Consider the following 14,508-nt stretch of genomic DNA (forward strand, 5'->3'; position numbering starts at 1 on the left):
TCTTTGAACCTGTTCATAAATTGCCAGGCAGTCTCCTTTGAGTGGTCTAAATTAGGGGAGGAGGGGTAAGGCTTGATCACTCTTATTGCTGTTGTGTATTCAAAAGAGCTATAATTTATGCACCTAACCTAATGGCTTATATCAGCAGCTAGTTATGTTGCATGTGGAATCACAGGCACTGTGTGATGAGGTAATACAGAATTAAATATACAGTAGCTTCCAAATTTTGGCCACCTATCAGCATTAATTTTTTTAATACCCTTTTCTATAACTGTGGCTATATAGCCTATGTAGAACAGAGTTTGATCATTTACTGCAGTTTTCTTAGTTTTCAGTGTGGACTCACAAAGCAGACCTTTGAACTTACTTTTGATGCTATTCCTGGAAAAAGCTGGAATTTTATCTCCAAATATTTCTAATAACTGTATTTCAGAAAAGCTATGTTCTTACATTAATGATGGAAAATGTAGTAGAGTCCCCTTTAAAGAAAAGGAAACTGAATTTTGTAGTACCTTTGTCCCTAACTTCTATCATTTCAAGGCTTTAGCATGTAACTGAAGACAGGTTTTTTAAATGTTGCCTTCCACTATACAGTTTTGGACATACAGCACTGTGTTAATTTCATAGGCAATGTTTCAATATAGATTTATTTTGTGGTTCTTGTTTAACTTTTTTTTTTTTTTTGCCTTTCTCTTCCCCTCCCACTTCTCAGAACTGTAATATGGGACAAGAATAACATCACTGCCCAGGGCTTCCAGGACATAGCTGTGGCACTGGAAAAGTAAGTTCTCAAGCAACTGAATGACTGATGAAGAGGCCAAAGACTTAGATCCTGAATGATTTGAGCAGCTGCAGTTCTCACCACAGTCAGAACGATCTGAAGATGCTGAGTGCTCTCAATTTTAAACACCAGGGTGCTTAATCTAAAGGAAAATTTATGACTTCACATCCTTCAAAAGGATGGGAAAAGGCTCTGTGGCTCTTTCATCCATACTGTACTATCAGCATTGAGGCTGTTGAGTTATGCTATTAGAATTAAAATACTGAATTTGGGAATATTTTCCCTTTTTATTCATTCTCTTGTGTTGATAGCATGCAGAAATTCTATTCTAGTCAGTGAATGAAGCTGTATATAATAACAGAAAATTACTGAAGCATGCCTTTGTGGTCTGACTTTTTTTTTCTTTCCCCCAGCAAACTGAAACTAATAGTGATGATTTACAGAACCATGATTATTCATTGTAATCGCTGTGGCCTGGGTCATTTTGCTTCCCTGAGCTTACAGTTGTAGCCCTTACCAGTGATAGATGCTAAATTACTTTCATCTCTCTCCATCTCCATCTCTTTTTTTTTTTTTTTATATGTTATTATTACTTTTCTTAAGAGGAAAAAATTACAGATTTAAATTAAGCAGCAGTTGCGGTTGTTTCATGTCATTAAATGCCTTGGATGGGAACAAAGGCTGTCTGTAGAAGGTGAAGGTAACATACAATTGGTAGTTTCTAGACAAGAAATGTCTTGCAAAACTGTAACTACTTAGGGGAGCATCTTAACCCTTGGAGGGGTCATGGGGCTAGAGCTTATAAAGTTATTTGTTTTATGGAACTGTTGTAGTTTATATACTTGGTTTCAAAATTGCACTGATGGGGGAAATTATATAAACGATGTGTAATTAAGCAAATCATCTTCGAGTGATTCCATTGATAGTAGTGAATAATAATTTGCAAAGGTTATTTCTCAACTTACAGACATTTCTCTTTTAGAAAGCAATAGCTTGTACATTTATGAGAGTCTGGTAGAAAAGAAAATAAATTTATTTTCTGGTTAGTATCGCTGGTGAAGCCACACCTCAAATACTGCATTCAGTTCTGGGCCCCTCACTGCAGGAGGGACATTGGGGTGCTGGAGCATGTCCAGAGAAGGGCAGCGAAGCTGGTGAAGGGTCTGGAGCACAGGTCTCATGAGGAGTGGCTGGGGGAACCAGGGTTGTTCAGCCTGGAGAAAGGGACACTCAGGGGGGACCTTATTGCTCTCTACAGCTGCCTGAAAGGAGGGTGTAGCAACATGGGGCTCAATCCCTTCTCCCGGATAACAAGTGATAGGACAAGAAGAAATGGCCTCAAGTTGCACCAGGGGAGGTTTAGAATGGATATTAGGAAAAATTTCTTTGCTGAAAGGGTGGTCTGGCATTGGAAGAGGCTGCCCAGGATTGAGTAACCATCCCTGGAGGCATTTACAGGACGTGTAGATTTGGTGCTTAGGGGTATGGTTTAGTGGTGGACTTGGCAGTGTTTGGGTAACGGTTGGACTCGGATCATCTCAAAGGTCTTTTCCAACTTAAATGATTCTATGATCCTGTAACTTTTCTGTTCTGAAGTGCTTGGATAAGTAATTAGAAAGGAAGGGGAAAATCCGAAGGCAAAACCAAATAATCTAAGGAGAAAAAAAAAAAAATTGCTACAGATAATTGTGTGACAGTGCACTTTGAGGTGACATCTCATTTGTTTAGCTTCAATACTGAGGTAATTTTATGTCTCTTCTAACATTTTAAAATTGTGAAACCCATTGATAATATCACAACCTAAGCCACAAGCAACAAGAGTTTAAACTTGCAGGAGGGGGACTGTCAATACTGGCTGAAAACAATTAGCCTTTAAGCAGTCCATCTCAAAGACTTACTGAGAACATCCTCCACCCTATGTTTCCTAAAAATATGTGAAACCATCAATATTGTGTAGGAAAGAATCGTTGCTCATACTGAAGATGCTTGTGGGTATGTGTGTTGTGCATTTTGCTTGGAATTTGTTCTTGGGAAAAATAATCATACTAAACCACAAAAAAGGAGAAAGCTAGGCTTTCATAGTATGATGAGGAGGCTGAGGAGAACTGGGAGGGGTAGTAAAAGACTTAAAACCAGACTGAAGTAATCTGAAGACTGTTTGGGGTTTTTTTTTCCCCTCCTCCCAGCTTTTCTTCATCTGTTCATAGTTGTGTGAAAACCTTGTTTCTACAAGGGAATTCCAGGAGCATGGCTGTTGACAGAATTGCCCCAGGGGTGTCCCAGCCAGCTGATGCGAGATGCTAAGAGGATCTTCTGTAGAGTCTGGGACAGGTGTCAGTTCAGGAGAGCATTTGAGAAAAGGCATCCTATTCAGCCTTGCCATTAAACAGGCACTTGTATCTCTGTAATTTTAATATGAAAATAAGCATGTTCTTGTGTGCTTTATAGCCTAGAGCCCACTCTGTCGTAGAACTGTATGTTATTGCCCCATATTAATTTCTAAAATACATTTTTTTCTGTATGGACTGACTGAAGAAATGTTTCAAGTTCTAAAATCTCATGGGAAATGCTGGAATTTGTTAGAGGGCTATGAATTCTTCCCTTAGCAGTGACATGAAATTCACATGCCTAAGCGCGCAAAACAGATGATATTATTCCCATTTTTGTAAAAATAGACAATAAAATCCTCACTCTACAGCAAAGACAAAGAGTGTGTCATGAATGGAGCAGAAGTTATTACAAGGGAAATAACATGTGATGAAATGTAGGACAGTTGTCACACATGCTGTATGTTAAGGGAGAGAAAGGTTTTTGAGACATCCTTTCCAGTGTCTGAGCGCCTCTCTGAAATTAAGCATCCTTTAAATACAGGTATTTTGCTGAGAGTATTAATGTGTTGTAAAATTACTGGATTACTGAGTTGGTAGTGTACAGTGTTACATGAGACAAGTGGAGTGTTAATAAAAGGAATGGAGGAATATTTTAGACTTCAAAGGAAGCAGAGAAAAATGAAGTGTGAAGATAAATATTGCTCCTACAATCAAAGTTGAAAAGCGAGCTTTAAGTTACCCCCCCAACCCCTCCCCAAGAGCCGGTTAATTTTTAGATTAAAATGAAGTAGCATTCTGATACAATGATGTCTGTCTGGAAGGAAACCAAGTACAGAGCTTTCCTTAGGGCAGTGGTCTTCTGAAGTTCTGCCTCTTGTGACTGTATGTCCATGAAATTTCCTTGCCTTTCATTTTCCTCCACTACCTATGTGTGGGTGAGGGAAGGTGCACTAAGCCTTTGACTAAATTGAATTTAGCATATAATTACTAGCATGAGAGCTGGCAATTACAGATGTCAATGAATGGGATGTATTAAATGTCAGACAGCTGCAGAGATCCTTGGAAATCTACCTTTGTTTCTTTTCAACTAAATAAATACCCCACCTGCCAGGTAGTAGTCAGGCAATTCACAAGTTCTGTAATTATTATCTGTCTTTGAGCTTGGTATCTTTGACATCTAAAAATTTTCCCTATGCTGGTGGACAGCCAGTTCTTCACTGTTTAGTATTACATGAGGACAACATGGCCTGTATAGTTTGCGCAGTTCTTCTGAAGGACAAGACAACTAGAAAGAAAAGTGAATTTTCTGGCTGTGATGCAGTAAGCAGTTGGACACAGTGGAAGGGCAGGGACCTTGCTGACTCCATGTGAGTAACTGCCTGCACTGACAGCTGTACATAGCCATGTTTACATTGGGGAGGAAACGTTGAAGTCTTCTGTTATCATTTAAGGTAAAACATTGGGTAGTATCAATGAGGAACTGGTGTGTTTGGCAGTTCAAAAGACTGTGGTCCTTCAGAGAGTGGTGTTTTCATGTGGCGGCTCAGCCAGTGGGAGAGGAATTGAAAGAATCTCGGAGTTTCACAGGAGTTGGCGTGTCTGTTGTTGGAGTTAGTGCATCGAGTGAGGAATGGGTCCATTGAAGTCAACGGAGTTGACTCAGTTGAAATTGTCAACTTTAAAGTGCTCTGAGACTTCTCACCATACTTACGTAGCTCTGGATGGAAGAGGAACAGACAGACAGTGGGAGGAAGAGATGTTTGCAGGAAATTAGAACTAATTGAAAAAAGGAAGAATAATCTCCTTTCCAGGTTTTAAGAAGTTCCTGCTTTTTTTTTTTTTGTTTGTTTATTCAAATCTGAAGGTGTGTGGACATACCACTGCATGGAGCCTTTTAGGTTTAACTGTGTTATGCTAGCCAATTTATGTTCTCAGAGTTTAAATGTAATTTTGGCTCACAACCAAAGCCCTATCTTTATTCTCATATCACAGCAGATGGACAAAGCTACAGAAATATTTTGCAAACAAATAAGTAAAATGCAGGGAGCAAATGTTTGCATGAAGCAATGTGGAGAAGCTATGCTTGTTTTGTCAGCTTTTATTAAAAATCTAGCATCTTCAAATTGTTGTAAATTCAAGAAGTTAATAAATAGTAAATTTTCAAAACTCCGTCTCAGTTGCTATCTGTCTGTTACTGAATATTTCCATTTAGACTTAGATCTGATAGAATTGCCAGCAGGCACTAATAGTCCCTGTTCTGTTTCGATACAGGAAAACGTCGTCCAACCTTGTGCACAAAGGTACAGAGAACAGCTAGGCCTTTTTAATTGACAGTTACTGGGCACTGGCCATCTAACTGCATTTTTTGCTTTTCAGAATCTCCACTATCTAGTGGCAAGGAAGAATTAGCAGCAAAAAGGAGCATGCATGCCTCCAGTTACTCCACTTACAAATGTGAAAAATAGTTTCTTAGTACCTTCCATGGACAAGCTAGATGCATCTTATTTCTCCCTTTAGTTTATTCTTCATAAAGAGATACAGTAGTTAGGTTAACTTTTACTACTAAGAAATCTTTTTCTTTTATTTTTTGTTAGGAATTACACTTTGAGATTCATGCCTATACCGATGAATGATGCTTCCCAAGCACTTAAAACAAACCCTGAGAAAACAGAAGAGGCACTGCAAAAGGTATTGCATATACCACAAACGTACAGAATTAAAACCACTAAAAATAAAGTAATAATTTTAAGCGGCTGTTATTTCATGCTTGCCTGAGTAAGAATTCTAGGTTAGATTCTTTGATTTTTTGATTTGCATGGGCATATATGTAGTAATCAAGTGCTGCAAGAACATGTAGGGAGTTTTATTCCAAAGAATGGTTGGAGTGAAGGCTGATGGAATGCAATAGTGTAGTATCAAAAAGTCGTAACTAAGTAAGTGCAAACTAGACCTTGTATTGCTGTATACCTAACTATGATAGGGAGAGTTAGAAACTGGCATGTTTATTGCATATGTGCTTGTGGCTATTTCCATGTGCATAGAATTATGGGTACGTGTTTTTTATTTTGGCATAAAAAGTGCAGTCAGTGCTGTACAAGACAAAGGATGCGCTTTAATTTGAGGGAGGATAAAAACATTTAGTGCCTGTGTTTTATATTGTACATATAAAAGTCACACACTATGTTGCCCTAGATAAACAACTGCACCAACTTGTTCTTTTGGGTGAAGAGGTGTTGACAGTATCTGTAGCAGTTCCACTTGCATGACTTATAAAATTCCCAGCTGACTTTTAATATATTAAATCTTGCGAGCTCCAAATGAGCCTCCCGCTCAATCAGAAAGCATACAGTTCACATTTTTTTAATGAGTAGTTTTCCTTCAGCCAGGGTAGGGTCATAAAAAACTTATAAATAGTTCTTACAGATAACTGTGATTTAAAAAGCAAATGTCTACGATCCTGATTAGTAAAGGAATTTTCAGTAAAGTGGTTCTCACAGGGAAAAGTGCTGGTAGTTAGCACCTTTCTCTTTGATGCATGAAAAAGATCTAAATTCTGCTTTAAAAATCTGAATTGTGGGCATGGATGTTTTTCTTACATTTAATATAATTGTAGATAGATTCACGTCTAGAATGAGGATGCATCTCTGAAAAAAATATCGTGAAGCTTCTGGCCATGGGGATTTAAATTCTACGTGTTAATTAGCCATTAGGTACAAAGAGCATTTTCTTTAATTCATTTCAGTGTTGCTAAAACTTTTGGGCTCTGAGTTTGTTTTAACATGTGTGGTTCAGACTTCCTTTACACAACACGAGTTAAGTTCTCTCCAAAAAAAGGTAACAGTCTTGGGAGTGGTGCTGTGAATGCAGCCAATTCCACGCATGCAGGAATGTCTGGCCGCATGGACTGAGCTGTCATGCCTGGTGCAGGGACACCTGAACTGACTAACGTCTCAGGAGGGTCTGTAAGCATCAGTAGACCACAGCTTAAATACAATGAGCGTGCTCCTGGCCCTGGTCCAGCACCAGATGGACATAATATACTTCCCAAGCTCCGGTATCTCTGCAGCACACAGTGTGGGCAAACTGGATAAACTGTGCATTACTGTGGGGCATGGCTGGACTGTTGCCACTCTTGCTGCTGATGCAGGTTTAGAGGTAACTATCCCTCTTAGTCTCTGCTTCACAATATGCTGGCTCTCCACCCAATGTTTTACCCTCTCTTCCTTTTAGATGAGGTACATCACCTTTGATGAACCGTAAACAGTTTGCTAGCATGTTTTTTTGACAGAAGTTTAATGGAGCCAGGTTAGGGGGTTATGTTGCATGCCATTAAGCTGGCTGATGGTGTGTGTTGACTGCTGGTGACAGTTGTGGTAGGTTGTGACCAGCAGCTGTGAGTAGGAATCATTTTCAAATCATGTCTTTGAGGAGCACTTAGGTACTACTTAGACTTAAGTCTAACTTCTGAACTGAGCCTTCTGTATCAGTTAGGCACTTTTAGATATTTTATCTTGCCTCCAGCCCATACTGCTATTTAAATCTGTGTCTTTGCAGTGGGCTGAATGCATCTGAAAGTAATAAACTGACTACTTTGTGTCATCGTGGTCTCTACAACAACACTTTTATGGATAGAGTCCCCTCAAATGTTTCTCAAACCTGGATCTGTAACTTACGAAACTGTTCAAAATAAAAGACTAATTCAGAAAACACTGGCAAAATCACAGTGTTTAACAATGTTTCATTAGTCCGTGAATGAACAACTCTTTGCCAACGTGATTATTAAGCAGCGAGACACACAGAATAAGGTTTGCAGATAACAAATACTCAGGCAGTTGTTTCCTGTCAGTCCACGTTTCTGATACAGCGGCAAAATCAAAAGCACATTACAATGGGGACAGTCAAATCAGCTTCCTAATATCTTTTTCTTTTTTAGATAGAAAACTACTTGCTTCGTAACCACGAGACCAGAAAGTACCTACAGGAGCAAGCATACCGGCTGCAGCAAGGCATTGTCACTAGTACCACTCAGCAGGTGAGAACTTGTTCCTTACTGGTACTTACTTGGTGTATAAAATCTGTCTGGGGATAGAGTTCTCTCTCATTCTGTCGGACTAGCTTAAAGCAAGATGTGCCTCCTGGGTGACACTTCATTTCCCAAGAATAATTATCAATGATAATATTTTTGGAAGGAAAAATACCTTTTGTGAGAGACAGGGCTAATGTATAGTAGTACTGTGTAGAGAAAGACCTGAGCTGTTTTGGAGTGAGCCACTGCTGGAACCAGGAACGGTTTGGTTCATTTACGCTTGAGAGTCTGACTTTTCAGCAGACTGTCATCAGTGTGACAAGCATCATCATAAGGTGATTCACCAGAGTTGGTGTCGGAGTTGGTTCCAGTCTCTGCCTGGTACTGAGCAACCATGTAGTACCACCAGAGTAAGCAGGCTTGGAGAGTAACTCATAGTCTACCTTACATCTTCAGAACTATGGGTATCATGGAAAGCTACCCTCCTTTGCTCCCTCCTCCCTCTAAGCAAAGAAGTCTTCTGTACTGTGTAGTCTGGACAGCTGAAAAGGCTCTCTGTCTAACACAGCCCAAAATACTGCTTGAAGCTGGTAAGCTTTTGTGTTTTGTCAACCACTACCAGGTTTCCTAAATGCCATGTGTTATCTGTTTTTTTCGTCCTTTCTCTTGAGAGGACTACAAATGTTTTCTGTGGTACCTTACAGTTCTCTCTCTTCTAGTGCATTTCTTGCAGTACCCCTCAGGGCTGTTTTCAGCTCTAGTACACCAGTGAAGCAAGGTGGTATAAGAATAAAACTTGTCATGGCTTTCCTTTTAAATTTACTTCCATGTTTGTTCACACCAGATGTGTTCCCATGCAAATAGGAGACTCCAGCAAACAGGAGAGGAATATCTCTTCTGCTCTTCAGCTGAGTCAATGAAATTTCTGTGTTCTCTGCATTACTTTTTTTTGGTGAATCTTAATTCAAAGTGGCCTTTTTCTACCTGTGTTATTAAAATTTAATGGGACAAAGTTTTACTACTAGAACCTGAAATTGTGCTTTAACCTCTTGATAGAGAAGATGGTAAGTGGGAGATGTACAGGCACTAAAACCTGCAAGAGCAGTATCACTTTATTTTAGTAATTTATCTGTTCCAATGCCCCAAGTTAATAATCTCCATATGAATTAAGTTCAGATCTTTTTATAGCTTGGTGATTTCAGCTGTGCTTTCCTCAGTAACCACACGCACATATCAGCTTTCAGTAAATGTAATTTATTGTTGTTTTGAAAGTAGAGTAAGATTACTAATTTCTATATTAAATTGTGTACAATAAGGATGGATTTTAAAAACAGTTTTTAAAGAGCTGGAAAAGATTCTTTAGTTAGTATGGTGGAATTGCATTATTATTCCCAGAGTGGGGGGTGGGGGTTTTTTGGTCCAGATGCCCCAATGAGACTTTCCACTGTCTAATAATTAATTAGCTTTTTGTACTTATACAAAAAACCTCACACCCAAAAGCCTTTAAAGAGGAAGAGTCATGTGGAGCAGAAAAGGAACATGCTGTGAAATCATTTGTTCTCGTTGCTAATGATATAAGATGCTAGAACTCTAGACTTTGTATGATGATATGTGCATTCAGATGTTGTTTCAAAATGTCAAATAACCAGTTCTATTGAATGCTATGTGGGCTAATAAAGACTTTTAACTATTGTATCTCCCTGCCCCATGTATCTTAATCAGAACTGACTATATATCGGGCATATGTCAGTTTGTCTTGTAAGGATACGTACATACCACCTGCCCTGTATTTGCAGCGTGTTGAATGAATTGTGTTGCAGATACAGATTAAGTTCAATTTCTCCCACTGTGAAAGGACTGATGGAAACTTCTACTTTGGTACTTATAGTTCCCTTGCAACTAGGAATATTTACATTTTGAAAGAGTACCCCAGAAGCCTGCACAATTGCATTTTGCTTACACATGAGAAATCTCTGTTGGTGTTGCTGAATGAATAGTGACAGAGCTCTCTCTTACTGTCTGAACTTTGTAACAATTGAGGGATGTTCAAAGCTAAGTGTTAGGTATATCGATACTGTTTTCAGCATTAAACTTGCTCCAAAAAACAGAACAACACTTGAGGCTCTGTAACTTACTGGTTATTTGCAGTTATCCTGCAGGAAATTGTGGTGGAAATATTCCAAAGCATTTAGATTTTTTTTATGTTAAAGCTTTATTTATTTTTCCAACGTTTAATTGTCTTTATGAGATACAACGCTTTCCCTCAGTAGCATGGACATACTTCCAAGCTCTGATTATGCATTTTCAGATCACTACAAATCTCATTGTTCTGCTATTGGTTTCCTACCTAGACTGAATTCAGTTTGTGTTTGACCAGCCTTCTGATGTTTTATCTTTTCTATTTCTTTTGTTCAAGTAGATGATTGACAGAATATGTGTAAAAGTGCAAGATCATCTCAATTCTTTAAGAAATTGTGGTGTGGATGCTGTACAGGAAGATGTCAAATCTGCAGAACGGCTTATGCGGGATGCTAAGAACTCGAAAACAGTAAGTCTTTCCCGGCATACTGGTAATACTGAGAGCAGTTCAATGTGTACTTTAAGCTTTTCTCTTTTTGGGGAGTCAAAATAACAGTGTGTTTCAAAAGTATTTTCTTCAGATGATCAGCTTCAGGTAGTACTTAAAGTGACTAATCATGATTTATAAAGACTTGGATTTAGCAGAGAGGCTTCCTACTATTTGTCCAGATTTGAAGACGGGTAGTGATGAGCCTACTTGCCAAAGATATTCTTTCTGTCTTACAGCTCTTACCAAATCTTTATCACCTCGGTGGAGCTTCTTGGGCAGGAGCAAATGGTTCGCTGTCCAATCCAATCCAAGAGACACTTGAATCCATGGCTGGAGAAGTCACAAGGGTTGTGGATGAGCAACTTAAGGTCTGTGGATGGATGTGTTACCATCTCTCACATGCAGAAATAACTAAATCTGCGATCTTCTGTGCTAGATGCAGATGTGCCACACTTCTATGTTTTTTTCTTTTCTTACACTTTTAAGCATATTTGTGCATAAGCTATCTTTTCATTGTTAGCTTAACTTTGTACTTTATTACCTGGATACTTGCCTGGTTGGAATGAAAAAAAATTGCTGTAGCGTTTGCAGTGGGCAGAAGGAGCATACACTGTTTGTCATCTTACTTTATCTTCTAGAAGAGGAAGACTTACCAATTGCTCCTTAGGCCGTTGTTAAAGGTATCTCTCAAACACCTTAAAAAGTCTCATGCTCTGCAGAAAAGTACTCACTAGTTAAGTTATCCCACTGGAGTGAAAGCTGCTTTTCTATAGACTCCACTGGAGAATTTTTTTCCCAGTGACCATTTTTGAACCTGGCACAGAATTTTCACTTTAACTGTTTGGCTTAGGTAAGTTGTATATGTTGAGAGTGCCCCAAGAACTAGTACAGGCAGCTTTACAGGAAATCTTTTCCCAAGTTGCCTGTCAAACCTCAGTTCTTGAAATAGATGACATTGGTCTGTAAATCTTCTCACCTGTGTGTTCAGCCAGCTTTTGCTCAGAAACTTCTACCTTCAATTATGTTAGATCTTACTATATAATAAACAAGGAAGAGTCATCCGTACAGCATGTGCAAAGGTATCAGTCCAGGAAGAAGTCAAGGTGGGGAAACATTTGCAACTGTTGGGATCTGTGTGGAAGCCAATAAATTTAGAATATGGTTCTGAGGCAATGCAGATCAATTTAAGTTGATAATTAAACTATCTTGCTTGTGTTTTCCTGTATTTAAATTTATCAAGTAATCTGAAAGTAAAGGTTGAACTCTTGGTTGAAACAACATGAAAATACTTCAGTTAGTGGGAATATAATGAAGAACAATAATAATACCACACTACTAATTACTGGTTTGAAATTAAAAAGTTAATGAGGAGGAAAATGGTGCTGAATTTTTAAGATTTTACTCCCTCATTATGTGACATAAGGTAAAGATTCATTATCTCTTCTTTAATTTCTGCAGACATGAAAGTGATTTATCCACAAGATTCTTCCCAGTGGAGCTTCTAGGCTATTATTGGGATGGGAATAGTCAGGTCAGCCCTTTGTGCAGGGCTCATGCACTTAAATAAGTCCTGCGCATTTTGGAGAGCTTATAGAAGTGGGGGTGGGGGAGTGGAAAGCCTCTTCGGCATTTGGAATGTCATTCATAGTTCCTGGCATAAGACTGAGTTAATGGGTCTTTCATTTATGCTTTTACTCATTTACAGCAAAAGGCACTTTAGCTCTACCATTCTAACTTTTACATTTGATTTGTGTGGTGTTAAAGTTTAAGTGCCTTACAAGAAACTATAAAGTCAAAATGCTCTTTGTGTATTGTATCACTCGTTGTTATTAATTTTACACTCAAGTCTGAGAGGTTTTCCTTTGAGTTCTGTGGTGGCGTACTTTGCATGGAGGAGAAAATGTTGGACACGGATTAGGATTTTTTTTCACTTCATTAGGTCAGTTCAGAACATTATATGCAGTTTATTATTTATGAATATAGATAAGTTCTGTAAGTACAGTTCATTTTGTAATTGCTGGAAAAACATCCTATGTGCTCTAAGTGGAGTTTTGATTTTTAGCTTCCATAGCAACCAGAGCCCGATTCTAGAAAGTACTTGGAAATTGGGTAAAGACAGTGAACACTCTTCAGGCAAATAAGAGATTTTTTTTTTTTAAGGTTGGTTTTTTGTTTTTTTGTTTTTTTTTTTTGTAACTTCAAAATAGCGAAGGGAGGTGGGGAGAAAGGAGTTAGAATAGGGAAGAGCAACATCTTGGAGTGAGTTGAGTTGGCCGAAGGAGAAATTATAGCAAGGCCCTTGCATTTCTCTTGTCCTGGTGGTGTCACTGCATACACAGAACCTGGAGATGCTTTATTCAGTTGGCAAAGGCCCAAGAGAAAATAGTAAGCCAGATAAATGGTGCTTAGGCAAGAAAAGATTGTTTTGTAAGGACAGGAGTGCTTGAACTATTCCTTCTAATTTCCGTCCTAGTGCAAAGGGCTTGCTGGCTCAGTCACCTGTTCCATTTTTTTCTTTAGATATCATCATCCTCCAGTCCTTTTCCTCACTGTGTCTTTCTCCTAAATGTTAAGTCAGTAATTATGGGGAGGACTTTGTTCTCTTCTTTCTGCATGCCTGCTGACTGGCATTTGTGGCTTTGTGACTGAAACATTTGCCTCTCCACAGTCAATATCTGTAGCTATGAGTTTCCATTCCTGAAAGGTTTTGGGATGGAAGTAGGGGGCAGGGAAAGATTTCTGTAGATACAATAATAGTCAATGTGAAACCAACAGCTAAAATCCACCGCTGAAGAAACTATATTCAGTTGTGCACTTAAGAGATTCAAACTCTATTCAACTTCTAAATCGCACATTCTCTTGAGTATTTTGAGTAAAAATTAATTTGAAAATTCTCAGGCAAGGTCTTTAGTCTTTCCTTTTACTTCCCACTGACACCTTCACACAGCATGTCTTCACAAAATCCATTTTGAAAGACCATGCTTAGACTGCAACTGCAATTCAACATAGCAAATCTTTATAACTTCTATGATTGTGATAGATCAGTAACTCCTGGGGAAGTTGAGTGTGATTTTTCAAGTTAGACTAGACAGTTGCACCAGTGAATAAATGCCATGGAGAAAAAATGGATGTGTCAGAAATTCTGATTAGTAGTTTACCTGGCTCAGTTGTCTCTGCCATTGAAGTTCTTTATCCTCCATGTGGCTATGGCAGCAGGGGCTTGAAAAGCTCTTCATTAGTGTTACGGCCCCAGAATCTGCTGTGGGATTGAAGGAGGGAGTGCAGGAGGAGTCCTTAAAATGCAGAAAGCATGGGAACCCAGAAACGAGCTCCATATTGGCTGTATTGGCAGTTGTCCCTTATACCTGTAAATAAATGTTGTAAAGATCAGACTTCCCTGTATGCTGCGGCTACTTCATGCTGCTGTGTTGTCCTCGTGAATCTACACTTAAAAAATCAGTCAGTTAAGAGCTACAGACTGAAAGATGCTGCTTTGAATCATTAAAATTATTATGCAGTAATGGTGGTTTTGTTTCTTACTCAGTATCTACATATGAAAATTGCCAGTTACGGTAGGGCTATGCAAAGAGAAAAAAGCTCTGATAAGGGGAGTTCAGCCTGAGGTCACTTACCAGTGAACTGAGATAGAGAAGAAAAAGGAAATTGATAGAGTTTTCAAGGGGTGTAGTTCATTATTTGTGTACTATTACAAGTACCGAGGTTAGTGCTAGGCTTACTTACTATACCGTTCCAGTGAAACTATGATTTTGTTTCTTTTTATATTTAAGTACCTTTTTCTGTT

The 14,508-nt window shown here is 38.7% G+C and overlaps 1 protein-coding gene across 6 annotated transcripts in view; it reads left to right on the forward strand.

Annotated features, from left to right (window-relative positions):
* CARMIL1 (capping protein regulator and myosin 1 linker 1) overlaps window positions 1-14,508 on the forward strand; it is a 238,805-nt gene that overhangs the window by 132,225 nt on the left and 92,072 nt on the right. For all 6 annotated transcript variants that reach the window (XM_055704622.1, XM_055704623.1, XM_055704624.1 and 3 more), the window contains 5 exons: window positions 713-781; window positions 5,706-5,799; window positions 8,045-8,143; window positions 10,557-10,685; window positions 10,943-11,074. In XM_055704622.1, the coding sequence (XP_055560597.1) occupies window positions 713-781; window positions 5,706-5,799; window positions 8,045-8,143; window positions 10,557-10,685; window positions 10,943-11,074 (523 nt within the window). The remainder of the gene's footprint in view (window positions 1-712; window positions 782-5,705; window positions 5,800-8,044; window positions 8,144-10,556; window positions 10,686-10,942; window positions 11,075-14,508) is intronic.

This window comes from Falco cherrug, chromosome 3 (assembly GCF_023634085.1).
Source record: "Falco cherrug isolate bFalChe1 chromosome 3, bFalChe1.pri, whole genome shotgun sequence".
Lineage (NCBI taxonomy): Eukaryota > Metazoa > Chordata > Aves > Falconiformes > Falconidae > Falco > Falco cherrug.